Consider the following 22913-nt stretch of genomic DNA (forward strand, 5'->3'; position numbering starts at 1 on the left):
ATGGTCCTTGCAGGATACAGTATATATTTGGTTGAGGTTAGCCAGCAAGGTTCTTGGCCGTTGTCTATATCAAACACAGTTGTATTAAAAGCTTTTGTAATATGCTCCTAAACCCCAAAGACTCATCTTACTTTCATAAGCAAATTGAAAGAGAAGAAAATGCTTCTGTTGAATTTGTATCTGTTGTTCTTTGTTTCCTAATCATTTTGACTACAGTGAAGACGTGAGCCGTATCCTTGAAAAAAGCCACTGAGTTACACAAAATCTTACACAAGTGAAAGCAAAAAAGCAGTGACATAACACATATGTCCAAAACAATTAGACTTATATACTGTATGGTGTATCCTTATGGCTCTGTCAGGCAGACCTATACACAGAACACACCACAATGCTTAAATGAAGCGAATAACAGGTTTTTTGTTTTATGACCCTTAACAAATGCACTGATTGGAATGGAGTGATCTGCAGAAAACATGCAGACTGTGCTCCATGATTGTGAGAATCCCGAGAGGATGAGAGAGAGAGAGAGAGAAAGACAGAGCGACAGAGAGAGAGGCAGAGAGAGAGAGAGAGGGAGAGGCGGGAGAGAGAGAGAGAAAGAGAGAGAGAGAGGGAGAGGAGGGAGAGAGGGGGGGGGGATAACCGGGGGGGAACACATTACTCATAGTGAGAGAGGAGGGGTTGGTGTGGGCTATATGATCAAATCCAACCAAACCCAGAGCAGAAAAATAGAAGTGAGCTCTCTCCCTTCTCCTTTTTCAGCCCCAGCCTAGCTGCCTCAACAACTTAAAAAACCCTGGCACAGCCACTGTGGAGGAGCAGCTTCAAACAAGGCCCTCCAGCATTGTACTATGTTTGTGTAGTGACAGTTGGAGGGCCCACTCTGTATGTTCACAATATTGTTAACAAGAACAATGCTACCAGCGGTCTCTTTCATACACACAAATGGAGCCATTCAAGTTTCTAGTTATCTAAGGCTGTCCTCCTCCAGGACATAAATACTGTGAGCAACCAGGTAGGCTTAGCTTGTCAATCAACCACTCATCTGTTCAGATAGTCTTGATGGCTGATGTACAGTACATGACGTCTGGGACGAATATTGCTGAGACGAAGGACGATTTCAATATGGCAACGTTTTGAGGAGCATGTCGCACATCCAATGAATAATTCACCCGAGCATTACATTTTTACCTCGTTTTTATAAGTGGCCTACGTTCTCTCCAAGGGAAGACGAGAGGCGCTCTCATAACTGTCAGCTGATGAATTCTTAAACTAAAGAACGACTCCCACCACTTCGTATTACATTATTCAAGTGTCATTGTTCGCCTGGGACGGAGCTGGAGGAGCCACTCGACGTCCCCTCAAGTACCACTGAGGCGGTTTGATTTTTCAAACACGGTGATGACACGCGGTGCAGCTAAGCTAATAAACCCCAAAGCCTCAATAGCAACAGCCTTTGGAAAAGTTAGGGCATTCTGACGTTATTAGCATTACCCACGAATCCCTGTGGGATTAGCCGTAAGAGACCAGGGAAAGTTATGCTGTCACTTGTTGGACATCTAATTTTGCTCCTGGGCATAAATGCCTGATGGATCTAACTGGTATATTTCGGCCTTAGTCAATATGCGTCCCAAATGGCACCCTATTCCATAGGGCCCTGGTCAAAAGTAGTGCACTACACACAATATGGGCATGGTAAACACATTTAAATCCAGGTGTAAATGCATGATGTGTTCGGAATTCCATTATCAGAACTCCATGATCAGAATACAAACAATGCATTAACTGTCAAGTGTAGACACAGCCATTGAGCCATTATGTCAAAACAACTATCTAAAACACAGAGGCCTCCAGGGAACTAGACCGGGCATACTTTCCGTGACTCAAGGACATTAAAAAACACATCTACTTGATAGAAAGGCAGCCCAATTCTGAAATTTGTTTCACTAATTGGATTTTTGACCAATCAGATCAGCTCTGAAGAAAATCTGACGTGAAAAGATCTGATAAGAAATCATATGGTAAGTAAAGATCGCAATTAATGGTGAAAATACTGCAATTTTATTTTATTTTTCTAAATCGTGCAACCCTATCAAATAAAAAACTCTTAAGTATGCCTTGACCCCTGAGGGAAAGAGAGGGAGAGAAGCAGAGAGAGAACACATGGTAGATTCATACTGTATATTAATACAGTATATACTGTAGGGAATAGGGTGCCATTTGGGGCATAGCCATTGAACCCAGATAGCAATTTAATTGTACTTATAGACCTTACCCATCACCATCAAATTGACAATATAGGCCTTTTCAAGAGCAAAATGTGAGAGAAGATTCTAAGAACAAGGGAGAATGTGCAACGGAGACAATAAGTGCTGAATGTGAGGGTCACAGATAAGGTCATATTCTAATGGCCAGCTGGGTTGAGGACAGCTGTAGGCTCTCTGCTGAGACACACTGCTGCGGCAAAACTAGTTCACTTAGCATAGGACACTGCACATCACTCACTCACAGTAAATAAACACACACGGAAAGAAAGATAAACACGCAGCACTAGAAACAGTAAGTCCCAGGCATGTTGTAAATCCTGAGTGTCACACAAGGGAGAGGTCAGAGGTCGCGTGTTCCTGCCCCAGTGCTGGCAATGTGATCACCATCATGACATCATGAGCACTATGTTTCTCAGAGGGACAGTGGAACACCCTAACCTCAACCCCAAATGCTGTAAAAACATACAATGTACAATGTTGTGGAAAACGTGTTGGAAATAAATAAATATGCGTAGTGAGAAAAATTTCTGTAAAAATAGGTGCTGTCCATTGTCATAGTCAAGCCTCAGCCATTATGGCTCTAGTAATGACAGTTACAACACTACCACCTTGTGGGTGTAGATGGAAGTTAACACTGTGTATTTGAACGGCTTCCACGTGAATACAGTAAATGGGCCTAGCCCTGGAGACCGTGATGCATTTCCTAGACATAATTAACGAAGACTCAACTCACTATATTTGCTTTGCATATGGCTACACTGTAAGAGAAGATGGTTTCATGGCCTAGATTCGTTCATGGTGGTAAAAAACGTTGAATGTTTTGGTAGCTACCTTTATTGAGGGGTAGTACATATGACAGTCATTCACTGAGTAGGTGGTGAAGTGAGGCCTCATCTCACTTTAGAATTTACAACGTATACCTCGATGGTATGGCCATGAACTATGATGACATAGTAGTAGCCAGTGCTTCATTTGAGCCGGATCCTGGCACCTCTCCGTGTTGGACTGTTTTGTTCCGAACCTATTTGGCCGGATCCAGTAACTCTCCTGGCATGAAAAATAATGTTTTTGCAATGTAACAATTCTAATAAAATCGATCAAAGTTCATTCGAGTTGCCCATTCATTAATTATCCTGACTCCACAATAAAAATGTAATGTGACAAAGTAGATTTTCAGCCAGGGGCTAATATTCTCAGAGTTGTTTTGGGTTCGGTCGGTTTTATGGTTCGCGCAACATTGTAACGTCTGTTTGAAACCAACGCTTGGCCGTGGCTGTGTGAGAAGAGCGCCAGTATCTCACATAACTAGAATGACATTCACTTTTTATAATCTCTCTCCCTCTTTGCTCTGATATACATGAGCCTGCAACTCTCATCTCTCCAGTGTTGCACTTCATCATTTATTTCCATATGGAATCATACCCACACGAAGGGTTCTGAAGGAACTGCAGCACCCCTGACAAATTGAAATACATTTGTCAAAGTTATAGAATGACTGCTGTCTCTTCAGAAATAAATGAAATCATTCAGAATAGCCTACTACACCATGAAAAGGCCTACAATTTAGCCACAGAGGATCAAAAGCTTCTTTTTTTAAATAAATAGCCTAGCTGTGGAATGTAGCACAATAACAAAAGAATAGCCTACAGTCGGCAAATACGTCACGGAAAAAAACAGCACACAGGTCTTTTGCAATATTTAAAATTCAAACGAGGGAAAACAAAGTTTGGAAAGAAAATGGCTCCTGCTGAAAAAAGAACACTATGCTGTAAGCTACCAACATATTTGATCAACTTCCCAATATTGTTTTCAGTGGCGACCTGTCATTCAGGGCAGGTGGGGCCCACCTGTGTTGAGCCCCACCTGTTTAGCCAAATATATATATATATTTACAGTACCAGTCGAACATTTGGACACACCTACTCAAGTTTTTTTCTCACAATTTTCTACATTTTAGAATAATAGTGAAGACATCAAAACTATGAAATAACCTATATGGAATCATGTAGTAACCAAAAAAGTGTTAAACAAATAAAAAATATATATTATATTTGAGATTCTTCAAAGTAGCCACCCTTTCCTTGATGACAGCTTTGCACACTCTTGGCATTCTCTCAACCAGCTTCATGAGTTAGTCACCTGAAATGCATTTGAATATACACGTGTGCCTTATTAAAAGTTAATTTGTGGATTCTTTCCTTCTTAATGCATTTGGGCCAATCAGTTGTGTTGTGACAAGGTAGGGATGGTAAACAGAAGATAGCCCTATTTGGTAAACGACCAAGTCCATATTATGGCAAGAACAGCTCAAATAAGTAAAGAGAAACGACAGTCCACCATTATTTTAAAACATGAAGGTCAGTCAATCCGGAAAATTTCAAGAACTTTGAAAGTTTCTTCAAGTGCAGTCGCAAAAACCATCAAGTGCTTTGATGAAACTGGCTCTCATGAGGACTGCCACAGGAAAGGAAGACCCAGAGTTACCTCTGCTGCAGAGGATAAGTTCATTAGAGTTACCAGCCTCAGAAATTGCAGCCAAAATAAATGTTTCACAGAGTTCAAGTAACAGACACATCTCAACATCAACTGTTCAGAGGAGACTACGTGAAAATAGTACAAATTAAGAAAAACACTTGAATGAGTAGGTCTGTCCAAACTTTTGACTGGTACTGTATGCATTTTATGTTGTTGTCACATGTACTTCCTCTCTGGCCTCTAGGTCACCAGGCTGCTCAATATGGTAGACACCTGTCACCATCGTTACGCGCATCAGCGCATAATGACAGTCACCTGGACTCCATCACCTCCTTGATTACCTGCCATATATGTCACTCCCTTTGGTTCCTTCCCCAGGCGTCAATGTTTCTGTGTCAGTTTCATGTCTGTGTTTGTTGTTTTGTATTATGTTTTAATTTATTTATTAAATGATTCACTCCCTGAAATTGCTTCCCAACTCCCAGCGCACACATTACAGTTGTTGCCTGTTTTGCATGTTATTTTGGCATTAATACGTGTCACATATCAGTTTGCAAACAATGTTAAAAAAATCTTTGAGTTAATAAAGCCGCATACAAACATAGTCTCTTTTTAGCTTTCTTGAGTAAGGCAGCTCCAAAATGCAGGTGTTTCAGCCTAGCTCAGTGCTTTCTGTCGGTGGTGGGGCAGCCAGCAGAAAATACAGAGCGTAGGGGTTGGTGATGTTCTCTAGTTGCGCCGTGATTGGCTCAGTGTTCTGTCACTCATGGGGACACTACGTCAGTACAACATTTACAGGGGAGAGCTCAAAAATTCAAGCCCCTTGGGTGATGCCATAGATTTACATTAGAAGTGCCCATCTAAGAAGGCTCAAGGTAATTGGCCACAGATAAAATGTCAAATCACGTTATATCTACTGTAGCTTTGATTGGACTGATCATGTCAACATCATACTGTCAAAATCTTAGCTAGCTAGACAAGCATTCATCATTGTGAATCAAGTCGACAATCTACTGGCAAATTCTTTTCAAACCTTGTCTTATAAAGAGAAATTATAGATGAAATGTATCGGTGCTCATCGGCCATTGGACAAACATTACACAACAAGTTGGAAATCTCAAATTCAACAATGAGTGGTTTGGAAGGAATCAGTGGCTAACTGCAAGCATCGCAAAGCAATCACTAGTCTGCTATTCAATGGAGATGGTGTGTGGGCCAAGTCTGGGTTTAAGGGTCTCTTTTCCAAGCTTAAATGGAAAAATATTCACATGCAACACCATGGGCCAGAAAAGGTTGAATACATTGGCCATACTGTCAATCCAGCATGACTTCTTCCACATTCAAGACAACTGGGAACTCGGAAAAAAACTAGCTCCAACTGGGAAAATCCTCATCCAACTCGGAATTCCAAGTCGGGAACTTGGGCCTCTTTCTAGAGCTCCAACCTGAAGATCACTGACGTCGTGATTTGACCTTGTTTTTTTCAGAGTTCCCAGTTTTATTGAAAGCACGATACATCCAGAGAATGCCAGACTTTGATGACTAAGTTTGATTACAAAATTTGCCCACAAGAAGGATCGCCATGCCACCTTCCTGTTCAAGTGAGCACAGCACAACAAGTTGAGTCCAACAATTTCTTATATGCTGCTACATAAATTATGTAATATGCCTGGGAGATATGTATATCGTAGCTAAGAAAGCAATACTAAGTGTATGTTGTGTAGTAAGCTGTTAGTAGCTCATGTGCCTCACCCTAATAATTGGGTCCCTTTCCCCCCTCATAACTTAGCCTACTGTTCTGACTTGCTGGTGCACATGTAGCCTATAGCCTGTTTTAGAGGAATGTCATCATTGAATATTGCAAGAGCTTTCATTGTCTGCTGTTAGAACAGCCCATGTTCTGAATTCTGTCGCTATACTTTTAAAAAGTGCTGAACAAATAGTTATATTGAGTATGTCCGCCTTAGCTCGCTCATTAATGTCTTAATAAAAATTACGGATTACCTCTTATCCAGTCATCGTTCCTTTATGCTATAGTTTGTACATCTCAATTGTCAGTAGAAACCACATTAATTTTCTCTAAGCAAGTCAGCCATATCAGCTATGTTTTTTTAAAAGGCAGTACATGAGGCTGAATGAACTGTTTCGCTGCCAGACAAGGCTCTGCTGATAGCCAGGTGTAGCAGTGGTAAGGATTCACTCCATGGTGCTGAAAAGAAAGCTCTGCTGTTGGGACAGCTTTATGTAGGCCCTAACAGTTTGTGGGCACCGTTATAGTGCAATTAATGTATTGTTTAGTGTCGTGTTGTGTAGTGGCTTTGCTAACATGCTTAAAAAACTGTTGAGTTTGTCCCACTAAGATTTACATGCTAATATCGCCATTAATTGTTTTACAAGAGAGAGAGAGCAATAGAGAGAGCAATAGGCTTTGGCATGAGCGCATCTGCCAGCCAGGGAGTGAGCTGCGCATCAGTGTGTGAATCAGTGAAACTGGAAAGCATTTTTAGGACTATAATTTCCTCCTGATTATGTAGCCTACAATATGTCTCCACCTAGGCCTAGGCTATAGATGGATTCAGATTGATCTCAGATTCTCAGTTGGTCGTTTTGTGCGGTATTTTAAAAAGATGCTGCCAAAGTCTCGTCATGTAAAATGACGTAGAATTGCACGAAATGTGTTTATAAAAGGCAAACATTTTCCCGGATAATAGACTACAACAATGTTTTCCCGTGTGCAACTTCTGTAAGTGATTTTATTCTACTGCTCTATGCCACAACGCAAATGCGATGATATGCATGCAATGCTTTCTGGTACCTCAGAACTCCCCAGGTCAGCCAACTCTCGCGCTCACTTTTTGTTCCGGCACCTCCCAATCTACAAATTAAGCACTGGTAGTAGCCATAGTCTTGACGGTTAGGAGGTTGACGGTTGCAAGCTTCATGATCACCAAAAGGAGGCGGCAGTGATGCATTATCTGAACTTGTAGAATTTTTCCTTGAGCGATGTTGAGTTGTGTAGCCTAAACTGTACACCACCTTCAAACTGAAGTTTAGCTGTCTTTATACATGTCTGAGGTAGTCTATTGTAATAATTACAGTGAGTAATTATTGTACATAAAGCGAATGTTGGCTAATTACAAATGTCCTCTCAACATAATTACAAACGTCCAACTCTAGCTCTCCATACCTATTGTGGCGTCTATTTTCGATGTTTCCTCTGCCATGCGTGAGGGTGGTGTGGCAGGACTTGGCCGCGGTAGTCTTGTAATTTACTTTTTAATGGTACTACTCCAATACTATACTTCACCCTGACTCATCTGGCTGCACATGTTGTATAAGGATTAGGCTACAACGCTAAAACTTCGAGACATCAACACAAAAAGAAGGCGGTTCTTCATTGAGCCCTACAAAATCCAAAGGCAAAAGAGACCAGACTATTTTCTCTCAAGTCTGCAAAACCTTTCTGTTACAAACTCCAGGGAAAAACTTTATGCAGAATGGAAATATCCAAAGCAGATGACCTTTCGACTGAGCAGGCTGCCAATTTACTAGGTTCACCTGGTCGAGACAATCAGATGAGACAGAGTGGACAGGTCCATAAAAAGAGGTCAAAGAACCGCATGGTCATCGTTGCGGTGAGTGGAATTACTGTAACTTTTCGGTCTGGGTAGGCTATGGTAAAACTAGGATCAAGTGTACCTGCGCAGTCTGCACTCTTGGTGATGTTATATCGCATGATGATACAATGTAACCTAGCCAAACTTTAAAGCCAAATACCAACATCCATAGCCTACATTTCAATTCATTTGTTGGCATGTTATCTTTTGGATGGCACACATTCAATGATTCGTTCATAGGCTATTGCAAGCGTGCAGGTGTTTATGTTATCGAATATGAAAGGCTATTGAATTACATAAAGGAGCAATGACATTGTTTACAAACATTTGAGTAGGCTAACGATCTTATATTTTGGGTTCTGATTGGGTAAGACAGTTAAACTAAGCTGATGAGGTATTTTTACATTGTATTTCTTGTAAACGTTATTTTACCAGGTAAGTTGACTGAGAACATGTTCTTATTTACAGCAACAACCTAGGGAATCGTTACAGGGGAGAGGGGGTGAATGAGCCAACTGTAAGCTGTAAATTATTAGGTGGCCATGATGGTATAAGGGACAGGACACCAGGGTTAACACTCCTACTCTTATGATAAGTGCCATGGAATCTTAAGTGACACAGAGAGTCAGGACACCCGTTTAACGTCCCATCCAAAAGACGGCACCCTACACAGGGCAATGTCCCATATCACTGCCCTGGGGCATTGGGATACTTTTTTTTAGACCAGAGGAAAGAGTGCCTCCTAATGGCAATGATGTTCAATCATTAATGGCGATATAGTAGCGATCCTCCATATATGAGCCACGTTACAATTCTCACCTAGCGGATTAATCCTATTGGCACAATTTGTAGGGTGTTTGCATTTCACACTAGGGACCTGGGTTTACCTGCCCTGCTGTTTTACTACATTGGTGTCAGAAGTGAGATGGCGGCCATGAGGCCATCAGAAGGCACAACGGGACATGTGAGGGGGCCATGATAGGTCAAAGCACAAGGAGCTGCCTTCCCCATTTGGAGGGGCCGTTTAGCGATCCTCACCAATTCCCATCAAGCCAGTTAACCTCTTTGGTGTGACGGGTAGGGTGTTTGCCAGCAACCTGGGTTCACTTCCCTACTTGCCTGTGCCAGCCATTGACTTTGTGGTTGTCTGAACCTGCAATTACTATATCCTTACGTTCAAGAACGTCTCAGTAGCCTACGTGCGCTACTTACAGTGCAATGTCTCAACAATCAGCTTGCGTACACTTGGGCAATATGTCTCGTCAGACATGAGTCAACTCTCTTCAGGATCATTCTGCAAACATCGGTTTAGAGTTGTGAAATATTACAACAGATGGCAATATTAGAGCTTGTTGCCATGCAGACTTTTCTCATAGACTAGACATAACATAGTAAACGTAATGCCGGGACACTCAACTTAGTGTTATTATATATCTTAGTGTTATTAACTTAGTGTTATATGTTACTTTTGGTATGGTTGCATAAGATTACTTAAGGCAAAAACAAAAGGAGGGGTGGTTGGTCTGAGTGGATGGGTAGGTGTATAACATGAACGCCTAGCAACCCAAAGATTGCTTGTTTGAAACTCATCACGGGAACTTTAGCTAATTAACTTTGCAACTACTTACTACTGTTTAGTTACTTTGCAACAACTTAGCATGTTAGCTAACCCTTCCCCTAACCTTAACCCTTTTAGCTAACCCTTTAACCTAATTCTTAACCCCTAGAGCAAGCTAACGTTAGCCACCTAGCTTACATTTTGCAAATTCGTAACATATCATACGAAAGGGATGATCGACATCCGCAAATGAATACATATCATACGATACCAGGCAAAGGTTTGGTCATTCCAGGGTTTTTCTTTATTTTTACTATCTTCTACATTGTAGAATAATAGTGAAGACATCACAACTGTTAAATAACACATATGGAGTCATGTAGTAACCAAAAAAAGTGTTAACAAATCAAAATATATTTTATGTTTGAGATTCTTCAAAGTAGCCACCCTTTGCCTTGATGACAGCTTTGCACACTTGGCATTCTCTCAACCAGCTTCATGCTTTTCCAACAGTCTTGAAGGAGTTTCCACATATGCTGAGTACTTGTTGGCTGCTTTTATTTCACTCTGCGGTCCAACTCATCCCAAACCATCTCAATTGGGTTGAGGTCGTGTGATTGTGGAGGCCCGGTCATCTGATGCAGCACTCATCACTCTCCTTCTTGGTCAAATGGCCCTTACACAGCCTGGAGGTGTGTTGGGTAGGGATGTACGATATATCGGTGAACATATCGGCCAATATTAGCTAAAAATGCCAACATCAGTATCGGCCCGATGTCTAGTTTAACGCCGATGTTAAAATACCGATGTCAAAGCTGCCGTGCATACCTATATAACGTAGGTACATGACGTAATGACGGCGCGTAAAATTTTGCACTACACGTGAAACACAGCATCCCTAACCTAGCCAACAATGTCTGGTGTGTGGAGTCGAGCAGTCATATGAAAGAGTAATAACATTTCAGCAAGACAACTCAAAAGCTAAATCCATTAAAGTCAAGATAATGGAATTTATTGCCCTTGACAATCAACCGTTCTCTGTCGTGGGTGATGTTGGCTTTCGCCGACTGGTCGAGCACCGGTACACACTATCAAGTGCGCTATTTTTCAGATGTTACCCTACTGGAGTTACACAGTAATAGCGTCACTGCTATTAGCTTCACAACATACATACTATGGAACGCCGTTTGGGTCTTTGCGTGTCAAAATATATAGTAGCACTGTCAAAACTGTACACAAAAGTCTGCAAACACCAGCCACGAACGATGTGTTTACAATACCGCGTTGGTAATAAAGCATAATTTGTTTGACCGCAACTTCTGGGGTAGCTAGCGTTAGCTTGGTACCAAGCTAGCACCAATACAACCAGCGTGAAAACAATGACCAGTAGAAACTGAAGTCATTTTCATTATTCTTAGCAATGACTTAGGAATCCTTGTAAGTATTGTTCGCCTATTGAAATTAAACTTCAGTTCATAAAAATAAACTCAGCAAAATAAGAAATGTCCTCTCACTGTCAACTGCGTTTATTTTCAGCAAACTTAACTTAACTTAAAACTTATTAACAAGAGGTTAAGTTAATAAGTTAATAAGTTTTCACTTTGGGAAAAAATCGTGCCCAAATTAAACGGCCTCATACTCTGTTCTAGATCATACGATATGCATATTATTATTACTATTGGATAGAAAACACTCTGAAGTTTCTAAAACTGTTTGAATTATATCTGTGAGTAAAACAGAACTCATTTGGCAGCAAACTTCCAAACAGGAAGTGAAAATTCTGAAAATGGGTCTCTGTGTAAGGCCTTGCCTATTAAATTGCCTTATATTTATGGATCTGTATGCACTTCATACGCCTTCCACTAGATGTCAACAGGCAGTAGAATGTTGAATGGGGTGTCTATCTTGATGTGAGACCGAATGAGAGCTTTTGGAGTGACAGGTCCGCCATATTGGCAGTATTTTGCTGCGCACCAGGGAGCACCATATTATTTTCTGCAATGCGTTAGGTAGACAGGACGAAATGCTCCGTCTTGGACGTTATTGGATACATATGAGAAAAACATCATAAAGATGGATTTTCAACTGGGTTTGACCAGTTTATTCGACTTTTATTATGACTTTTGGAATTTTTCGTTCCATGCGCCAAGAGTTCATGGACATGTGTGCTCCACCATGCTAGCCAAAGTTGCTAATTCGACAGAAGAAATGGACATTCTAAAACAAAACAACGATTTATTGTGGAACTAGGACTCCTTGCACTGCATTCTGATGGAAGATCATCAAAGGTAAGAGAATATTTATGATTTTATTTCGTATTTTTGTGGAATATGTTGGCTCCAACATGGCGGAGAATGGCTGGGCGCTGTCTCAGATTATTGCATGCTGTGCTTTGTACTAAAGTTATTTTTTTTTAATCTAACACAGCGGTTGCATTAAGAACAAGTGTATCTTTCATTTGCTGTACAACATGTATTTTTCATAAGTTTTATGATGAGTATTTATGTATTTCACGTTGCTCTCTGTAATTATTCTGGCTGTTTTGGTGCTATTTGTGACGATGGCTGCAATGTAAAACTACGATTTATACCTATAAATATGCACATTTTCGAACAAAACATAAATGTATTGTATAACATGATGTTATAAGACTGTCATCTGATGAAGTTGTTCAAAGGTTAGTGATTAATTTTATCTCTATTTGTGGGTTTTGTGAAAGCTATGTTTGCGGTGAAAAAATGGCGTTGTGTGTTTGGCTATTGTGGTGAGCTAACATAAATATATATTGTGTTTTAGCTGTAAAACATTTTAAAAATCGGAAATGTTGGCTGGATTCACAAGATGTTTCTTTCATTTGCTGTATTGGACTTGTGATTTCATGAAATTATATTATATGATATTTAACATGTGTAAATATTTGTATGGACATAACAAGATTCAACAACTGAAACAAACTGAACAAGTTCCACAGACATGTGACTAACAGAAATTGAATAATGTGTCTCTGAACAAAGGGAGGGTCAAAATCAAAAGACAGTCGGTATCTGGTGTGGCCACCAGCTGCACTAAGTACTGCAGTGCATCTCCTCCTCATGGACTGCACCAGATTTGCCAGTTCTTGCTGTGAGATGTTACCCCACTCTTCCACCAAGGCACCTGCAAGTTCCTGGACATTTCTGGGGGGAATGGCCCAAGCCCTCACCCTCCGAGCCAACATGTCCCAGATGTGCTCAATGGGATTGAGATCCGGGCTCTTCGCTGGCCATGGCACAACAGACATTCCTGTCTTGCAGGAAATCACGCACAGAACGAGCAGTATGGCTGGTGGCATTGTCATACTGGAGGGTCATGTCAGGATGAGCTTGCAGGAAGGGTACCACATGAGGGAGGAAGATATCTTCCCTGTAACGCACAGCTTTGAGATTGCCTGCAATGACAACAAGCTCAGTCCGATGATGCTGTGACACACCGCCCCAGACCATGACAGATCCACACTGATCCTCAACACTGGAGCTCCCCAAGGGTGCGTGTTCAGTCCCCTCCTGTACTCCAACACGACTCCAACACCATCATTAAGTTTGCAGACGACACAACAGTGGTAAGCCTGATCGCCGACAACGACGACACAGCCAATAGGGAGGAGAACAGAGACCTGGCCGGGTGGTGCCAGAATAATAACCTATCCCTCAACGTAACCAAGACTAAGGAGATGATTGTGGACTACAGGAAAAGGAGGTCCGAGCACGCCCCCATTCTCATTGACGGGGCTGTCGTGAAGCAGGTTAACCTGTTGAGGACAGAGGGCGCTGTTTTCACTTTGGGGGAAAATCGTGCCCAATTTAAACGGTCTCGTACTCAATTCTTGCTCGTACAATATGCATATTATTATTACTATTGGATAGAAAACACTCTCTAGTTTCTAAAACTGTTTGAATTATATCTGTGAGTAAAACAGAACTCCCTTTGCAGCAAACTTCCTGACAGGAAGTGGAAAATCTGAAATTGATGCACTGTTCTAGGGCCTGCCTATTAAAGTCCTTGATATTTATTAGTTTAGATGCACTTCATACGTCTTCCACTAGATGTCAACAGGCAGTGAGAGAAGAAATGGAGTGTGTAACTTGATCTGGGGTCGAATAATAGCTCTCGGCATGACGTGTCACCAGTTTCCTGTTTTCTGGAGAGCGCGTGAAGGGACCTGGATTTGCCTTCTGATAAGCTGTCGTTATGGACGACTAATATCTCCGGCTTTGATTTTATTTGATACATGTGACAATATCATCGTAAAGTATGTTTTTTCAATATAGTTTAATCAGATTATTGAAATTTTTTCGGGAGTTTTGCCGTGTTCCGTTCTCTGAGTTTGTTGACGATGGAGAGATTCGCGCCACTTGGCAAGTGTGCTTGCTAAATCGAGAGGGAAAAAGGCCGTTCTAAAACCAAACAACGATTGTTCTGGACAAAGGACCCCTTGTACAACATTCTGATGGAAGATCAGCAAAAGTAGGACCCATTTTATGATGTTATTTCATATATCTGTCGTACATGTGAACTAGTAGTTTGCGGCCAGGTTTTGGGCACGCTCTCGCCATAACGTAAACTGCATATCGTAATGAAGTTATTTTTAGAATTCTAACACGGCAATTGCATTAAGAACTAGTGTATCTATCATTTCCTATACAACATGTATTTTTTTTTTTTTTTTTTTTTTTTTTATAAATACATTTTATCCCATTTTCTCCCCAATTTTCGTGGTATCCAATCGCTAGTAATTACTATCTTGTCTCATCGCTACAACTCCCGTACGGGCTCGGGAGAGACGAAGGTCGAAAGCCATGCGTCCTCCGAAGCACAACCCAACCAAGCCGCACTGCTTCTTAACACAGCGCGCCTCCAACCCGGAAGCCAGCCGCACCAATGTGTCGGAGGAAACACCGTGTACCTGGCCCCCTTGGTTAGCGCGCACTGCGCCCGATGAGACAAGGATATCCCTACCGGCCAAACCCTCTCTAACCCGGACGACGCTATGCCAATTGTGCGTCGCCCCACGGACCTCCCGGTCGCGGCCGGCTGCGACAGAGCCTGGGCGCGAACCCAGAGACTCTGGTGGCGCAGTTAGCACTGCGATGCAGTGCCCTAGACCACTGCGCCACCCGGGAGGCCCCCCAACATGTATTTTTTAGTTATGTTTATGAATAGTTATTTGGTCAGAATATGTGTGTCAGAAAAAGTGTCAGAAAAATATCCGGACGTTGTGGGAAAAAGATGCTACGTTAGCACAATGTATAACCACTGATTTCAGCTCTAAATATGCACATTTTCGAACAAAACATAAGTGTATGTATAACCTGATGTTATAGGACTGTCATCTGATGAAGCTTATCAAGGTTAGTCAAAAATTATATATCTTGCTGGTTTATTCGCTATCGCTAACGTGCCTATTGCTATCGCTAACGTGCCTTGATGAATGAATGCGGTAGTGTGGTAGGCTATTGTAGTAAGCTAATATAATGCTATATTGTGTTTTCGCTGTAAAACACTTAAAAAAATCGGAAATATTGGCTGGATTCACAAGATGTTTGTCTTTAATTTGCTGTACACCATCGATTTTTCAGAAATGTTTTATGATGAGTATTTAGGTATTTGACGTTGGTGTCTGTAATTACTCTGGCTGCTTCGGTTCTATTTCTGACGGTAGCTGTGATTGTAGCTGCAATGTAAAACTGATTTATACCTCAAATATGCAAATTTTTCGAACAAAACATAGATTTATTGTATAACATGTTATAAGACTGTCATCTGATGAAGTTGTTTCTTGGTTAGTTTGGTTGGTTCTTGGTTAGTTAGGTTGGCTTTGTGCATGCTACCTGTGCTGTGAAAAATGTCTGTCCTTTTTTGTATTTGGTGGTGAGCTAACATAAATATGTGGTGTTTTCGCTGTAAAACATTTTAAAAATCGGACATGTTGACTGGATTCACAAGATGTGTATCTTTCATTTGCTGTATTGGACTTGTTAATGTGTGAAAGTTAAATATTTCAAAAAAATATATTTTGAATTTCGCGCTCTGCCTTTTCAGTGGAATGTGGGAGGAGTTCCGCTAGCGGAACGCCAGAGCCAGACAGGTTTAGAGCTTCAAATTTCTTGGCGTCCACATCAACAACAAACTAGAATGGTCCAAACACACCAAGACAGTCGTGAAGAGGGCACGACATAGCCTATTCCCCCTCAGGAAACTAAAAGGATTTGGCATAGGTCCTGAGATCCTCAAAAGGTTCTACAGCTGCAACATCGAGAGCATCCAGACTGGTTGCATCACTGCCTGGTACGGCAATTGCTCGGCCTCTGACCGCATTGCACTACAGAGGGTAGTGCATACGGCCCAGTACATCACTGGGGCTAAGCTGCCTGCCATCCAGGACCTCTACACCAGGTGGTGTCAGAGAAAGGCCCTAAAAATTGTCAAAGATCCCAGCCACCCGAGTCATAGACTGTTCTCTCTACTTCTGCATGGCAAGCGGTACCGGAGTGCCAAGTCTAGGACAAAAAGGCTTCTCAACAGTTTTTACCCCCAAGCCATAAGACTTCTGAACAGGCAATCAAATGGCTACCCGGACTATTTGCATTGTGTCCCCCCCCCAACCCCTCTTTTTCACACTGCTACTTCTCTCTGTTTATCATATATGCATAGTCACTTTAACCATATCTACATGTACATACATCAATGATGTTGCTCTTGCTGCGGGCGATTCCCTGATCCACCTCTACGCAGACGACAACATTCTGTATACTTCTGGCCCTTCCTTGGACACTGTGCTATCTAACCTCCAAACGAGCTTCAATGCCATACAACACTCCTTCCGTGGCCTCCAACTGCTCTTAAACGCTAGTAAAACCAAATGCATGCTTTTCAACCGTTCGCTGCCTGCACCCGCACGCCCGACTAGCATCACCACCCTGGACGGTTCCGACCTAGAATATGTGGACATCTATAAGTACCTAGGTGTCTGGCTAGACTGCAAACTCCTTCCAGACTCATATCAAACATCTCCAATCCAAAATCAAATCTAGAGTCGGCTTTCTATTTCGCAACAAAGCCTCCTTCACTCACGCCGCCAAACTTACCCTAGTAAAACTGACTATCCTACCGATCCTCGACTTCGGCGATGTCATCTACAAAATAGCTTCCAATACTCTACTCAGCAAACTGGATGCAGTTTATCACAGTGCCATCCGTTTTGTTACTAAAGCACCTTATACGACCCACCACTGCGACCTGTATGCCCTAGTCGGCTGGCCCTTGCTACATGTTCGTCGTCAGACCCACTGGCTCCAGGTCATCTACAAGGCTATGCTAGGTGAAGCGCCGCCTTATCTCAGTTCACTGGTCACGATGGCTACACCCACCCGTAGCACGCGCTCCAGCAGGTGTATCTCACTGATCATCCCTAAAGCCAAAACCTCATTTGGCCGCCTTTCCTTCCAGTTCTCTGCTGCCTGCGACTGGAACGAATTGCAAAAATCTCTGAAGTTGGAGACTTTTATCTCCCTCAGCAGATGTTTAAAGTTGTTATCTGAGCAGCTAACCGATCGCTGCAGCTGTACATAGTCCATCGGTATATAGCCCACCCAATTTACCTACCTCACCCCCATACTGCTTTTATTTATTTACTTTTCTGCTCTTTTGCACACCAGTATCTCTACTTGCACATGATCATCTGATGATTTATCACTCCAGTGTTAATCTGCTAAATTGTAATTATTCGATTTATTGCCTACCTCCTCATGCCTTTTGCACACATTGTATATAGATTCTCTTTTTTTCTACCATGTTATTGACTTGTTTATTGTTTACTCCATGTGTAACTCTGTGTTGTTGTCTGTTCACACTGCTATGCTTTATCTTGGCCAGGTCGCAGTTGCAAATGAGAACTTGTTCTCAACTAGCCTACCTGGTTAAATAAAGGTAAAATAAATACTACCTCAATCAGCCAGACTAACCGGTGTCTGTATGTAGCCTCGCTACTGTATATAGCCTGTTTTTTACTTTTTTCTTTACTTACCTATTGTCACCTAATAATTGTTTTGCACTACTGGTAAGTAAGCATTTCACTGTAAGGTCTACTACACCTGTTGTATTTGGCGCACGTGACAAATAAACTTTGATTTGATCCTCCACCTCCAAATCAATCCTGCTCCAGAGTACAGGCCTCGGTTTAACGCTCATTCCTTCGACAATAAAAGCGAATCCGACCATCACCCCTGGTGAGACAAAACCGCGACTCGTCAGTGAAGAGCACTTTTTGCCAGTCCTGTCTGGTCCAGCGATGGTGGGTTTGTGCCCATAGGCGACGTTGTTGCCGGTGATGTCTGGGGAGGACCTGCCTTACAACAGGCCTACAAGCCCTCAGTACAGACTCTCTCAGCTTATTTCGGACAGTCTGAGCACTGGTGGGGGGATTGTGCGTTCGCGGTGTAACTCGAGCAGTTGTTGTTGCCATCCTGTACCTGTCCCGCAGGTGTGATGTTCGGATGTAACGATCCTGTGCAGGTGTTACACGTGGTCTGCCACTGCGAGGACGATCAGCTGTCCGTCCTGTCTCCCTGTAGCGCTGTCTTAGGCGTCTCACAGTACAGACGTTTACATTTTTTGCCCTGGCCACATCTGCAGTCCTCATGCCTCCTTGCAGCATGCCTAAGGCACGTTCACACAGATGAGCAGGGTCCCTGGGCCATTTTCTTTTGGTGTTTTTGAGTCAGTAGAAAGGCCTCTTTAGTATCCTAAGTTTTCATAACTGACCTTAATAACCTGTACTGCTCTGGCGTTCCGCCAGCGGAACTCCTCCCACATTCCACTGAAAAGGCAGAGCGCGAAATTCAAAATATATTTTTTTGAAATATTTAACTTTCACACATTAACAAGTCCAATACAGCAAATGAAAGGTACACATCTTGTGAATCCAGCCAACATGTCCGATTTTTAAAATGTTTTACAGCGAAAACAGCACGTATATTTGTTAGCTCACCACCAAATACAAAAAAGGACAGACATTTTTCACAGCACAGGTAGCATGCACAAAGCCAACCTAACTAACCAAGAACCAACCAAACTAACCAAGAAACAACTTCATCAGATGACAGTCTTATAACATGTTATTCAATAAATCTATGTTTTGTTCGAAAAATTTGCATATTTCAGGTATAAATCATAGTTTACATTGCAGCTACAATCAGAAATTGCACCGAAAGCAGCCATAATAATTAGACGCCAACGTCAAATACCTAATTACTCATCATAAAACATTTCTGAAAAATACATAGTGTACAGCAAATGAAAGACGGGCATCTTGTGATTCCAGCCAATATTTCCGATTTATTAAGTGTTTTACAGCGAAAACACAATATAGCGTTATATTAACTTACCACAATAGCCAGAAACACAAGCCATTTCCCAGTAGCAAAAGTTAGCGATCGTAACAAACAAGCAAAAGATATATAATTTTTGACTAACCTTGATATGCTTCATCAGATGACAGTCCTATAACATCAGGTTATACATACACTTATGTTTTGTTCGAAAATGTGCATATTTAGAGCTGAAATCAGTGGTTATACATTGTGCTAACGTAGCTACTTTTTCCCACAACGTCCGGATATTTTTCTGACACATATTCTGACCAAATAGCTATTCATAAACATAACTAAAAAATACATGTTGTATAGGAAATGATAGATACATTAGTTCTTAATGAAATCGCCGTGTTAGAATTCTAAAAATAACTTCATTACGACATACAGCTTCGGTATAGCTAGAGAGTACCCAAAAGCTGGGCGCCAACGACTAGTTCACATGTACGACAGATATATGAAATAGCATCATAAATTGTTTCCTACTTTTGCTGATCTTTCATCAGAATGTTGGACAAGGGGTCCTTTGTCAAGAACAATCGTTGTTTGGTTTTAGAACGGCCTTTTTCCCTCTCGATTTAGCAAGCACACTAGCCAAGTGGCACGAATCTCTCCATGTCAACAAACGTAAGAGAACGGAACACGGCAAAACTCCCGAAAAAATTTCAATAATCTGATTAAACTATATTGAAAAAACATACTTTACGATGATATGGTCACATGTATCAAATAAAATCAAAGCCGGAGATAGTAGTCGTCCATAACGAAAGCTTTTCATAAGGCAATCCCCGGTTCCTTCTCGCGCCTTCCTGAAAACAGGAAATGGTGACACGTCATTCCAAGAGGATTTATTCCACTTCAGACCAAGATAAACACTCCATTTCTTCTCTCACTGCCTCTTGACATCCAGGGGAAGGTGTATGACGTGCATGTATACTAATACGTATCATGCCCATTTATAGGCAGGACCTAGAACAGAGCCTCGATTTCAGACTTTCCACTTCCTGGTCAGGAAGTTTGTGCCAAATGAGTTCTGTTTTACTCACAGATATAATTCAAACGGTTTTAGAAACTAGAGAGTGTTTTCTATCCAATAGTAATAATAATATGCATATTGTACGAGCAAGAATTGAGTACGAGGCCGTTTAAATTGGGCACGATTTTCCCCCAAAGTGAAAACAGCGCCCTCTGTCCTCAACAGGTTTAATAGCCTACCGTCTGTAAGTGGTTAGTGTCTTAACGACCGTTCCACAGGTGCATGTTCATTAATTGTTTATGGTTCATTGAACAAGCATGGGAAGCCGTATTTATACCCTTTACAATGAAGATATTTGGATTTTTACTAATTATCTTTGAAAGACAGGGTCCTGAAAAAGGGATGTTTCTTTTTTTGTTGAGTTTAAATAGCTAGCCACCTACTTAACCCCGTTTCCCAAAGCCAACGTTATAAGCAGCCAGCTAGCTTCATCTGGCTAGTGATGCTCGACCAGACCGGGTTATGTGTTGTGAAGCTAGCCACAAAAAGAATTAGGCACAGTAGTGGAATTTGCGGTTTGCCTTAAAAATAAAAGTTTGACAGTGACGCAAATGAATACATAGTAGAATTATTCCATACTTTTATTTTGAAGGCTAAACGCAAATTCCACGATTGTGGCTAGCTTCACATAGATGGTCCGACCACCATTAAACAAAATAGAACTCTTATAAATGATGGTTATTTAAGATGACACCTAGCTATATAGTTAGCTAGCTAACTGTAGCTACTGAAACAGATTGTCGTTTTGCTATATTTTTGGGAAAGAACATTGTTTGCATCCATGAGCTAGATAGCTTTTTTAAATGACCAACACTGTAGGTGTGCGAGACAACTTTACCTGCATCATAGCATAAGTATCGATGAAGAAATACGAGTGATAGTGTAATCTATGTGTAATAACTACATAAAAAAATGTATGAACGCGTTAAATTATTGTGACGTACAGTCATATTCAGATCCTGATTGGTCAACAAGCTTATGACACGTCAAATAGTGTTATTTGACACACAAGGACCCAAACGCTGTTCCATAGAAATCCTGGTTGAGAATGAAATGACTGAAGAAATGAACAATGAAACAGCGCAGCAAGTAAGTGAAAGAAATAGTTTTGGATTATGTTTCACTGGTAATGGGGACATGCGTAAATGCCAACAAAATAATTTTTGGGTCAGTGTGGAGTGTGTGTGTGTGTAATTTTTTTTTTTTTTTAAATAGGCAAGTTAGTTAAGAACAAATTCTTATTTACAATGACGACTTCCCCGGCCAAACCCGGACAACGCTGGGCCAATTGTGCGGCGCCCTATGGGACTCCCAATCACGGCCGGATGTGATAGAGCCTGGATTCGAACCAGGGACTAGTGACGCCTCTTGCACTGAGATGCAGTGCCTTAGATCGCTGCGTCCTTGTGTGTGTTAAGCATTCTAGTACAGTTAAATAGTTAAAGGGCCGCAAATTATTTTTAAATATTGGTTATCAGTATCGTTTTTTTTGGCAAGGGAAAATAACGGATATCGGTATCGGCCAAAAATGTAATATCGGCGCATCAGTGTTGGGTTATTGTCCTGTTGAAAATCAAATTGTAGTCCCATTAAGTGCAAACCAGATGGGATGGCGTATCGCTGCAGAATGGTGTGGTAGCCATGCTGATTAAGTATGCCTTGAATTCTAAATAAACAGCTGACAGTGTCACCAGCAAAGCACCCCCACACTATCACACCTCCTCCATGCTTCACGGTGGAAACCACACATGCAGTGATCATCCGTTCAACTACTCTGCATCTCACAAAGACACAGCGTTTGGAACCAAAGTCCAAATTTGAGATTTTATCAGACCAAAGGCCATATTTCCACCAGTGTAATGTCCATTGCTCGTGTTTCTTGGCCCAAGCAAGTCTCTTCTCATTGGTGTCATTTTAATAGTGGTTTCTTTTCAGCAATTTGACCATGAAGGCCTGATATAACGCAGTCTCCTCTGAACTGTTGATGTTACTTGAACTCTGTGAAGCATTTATTTGGGCTGATAACTCTAATGAACTTATCCTCTGCAGCAGAGGTAACTCTGTGTTATCCTTTTCTGTTGCAGTCCTCATGAGATCCAGTTTCATTATAGCACTTGATGGTTTTTGCGACTGCACTTGAAGAAACTTTCCGGATTGAATGACCTTCATGTCTTAAAATAATGATGGACTGTCGCTTCTCTTTGCTTATTTGAGCTGTTCTCTTGGTCTGAAGACTTGGTCTTTTACCGAAATAGGGCTATCTTCTATATACCACTCTTACCTTGTCACAACACAACTGATTGGCTCAAATGCATTAAGAAGGAAAGAAATTCTATCAATTTACTTTTAACAAGACACACCTGTTAATTGAAATGCATTCCAGGTGACTAACTCATGAAACTGGTTGAGATAATGCTAAGAGTGTGCAAAGCTGTCAAGGCAAAGGGTGGCTACTTTGAAGAATCTAAAATATATATTTTTATTTGTTTAACACTTTTTTCTTATTACACAATCCCATGCTATTTCACAGTTTTGATGTCATCACTATTATTC

At 41.5% G+C, this 22913-nt stretch overlaps 1 protein-coding gene across 1 annotated transcript in view; it reads left to right on the forward strand.

The window, feature by feature from the left end:
* The first annotated feature begins 8007 nt into the window (after nt 1–8007).
* Nucleotides 8008–22913, forward strand: part of LOC120024544 (ectonucleotide pyrophosphatase/phosphodiesterase family member 1-like) — a 51122-nt gene continuing 36216 nt past the window's right edge. Inside the window, exon 1 of the mRNA XM_038968825.1 lies at nt 8008–8377. Within this exon, the coding sequence (XP_038824753.1) occupies nt 8240–8377 (138 nt within the window). The 5' untranslated portion in view covers nt 8008–8239. The remainder of the gene's footprint in view (nt 8378–22913) is intronic.

The sequence above is a fragment of the Salvelinus namaycush genome, chromosome 29 (assembly GCF_016432855.1).
Source record: "Salvelinus namaycush isolate Seneca chromosome 29, SaNama_1.0, whole genome shotgun sequence".
In the NCBI taxonomy this organism is placed as follows: Eukaryota; Metazoa; Chordata; class Actinopteri; order Salmoniformes; family Salmonidae; genus Salvelinus; species Salvelinus namaycush.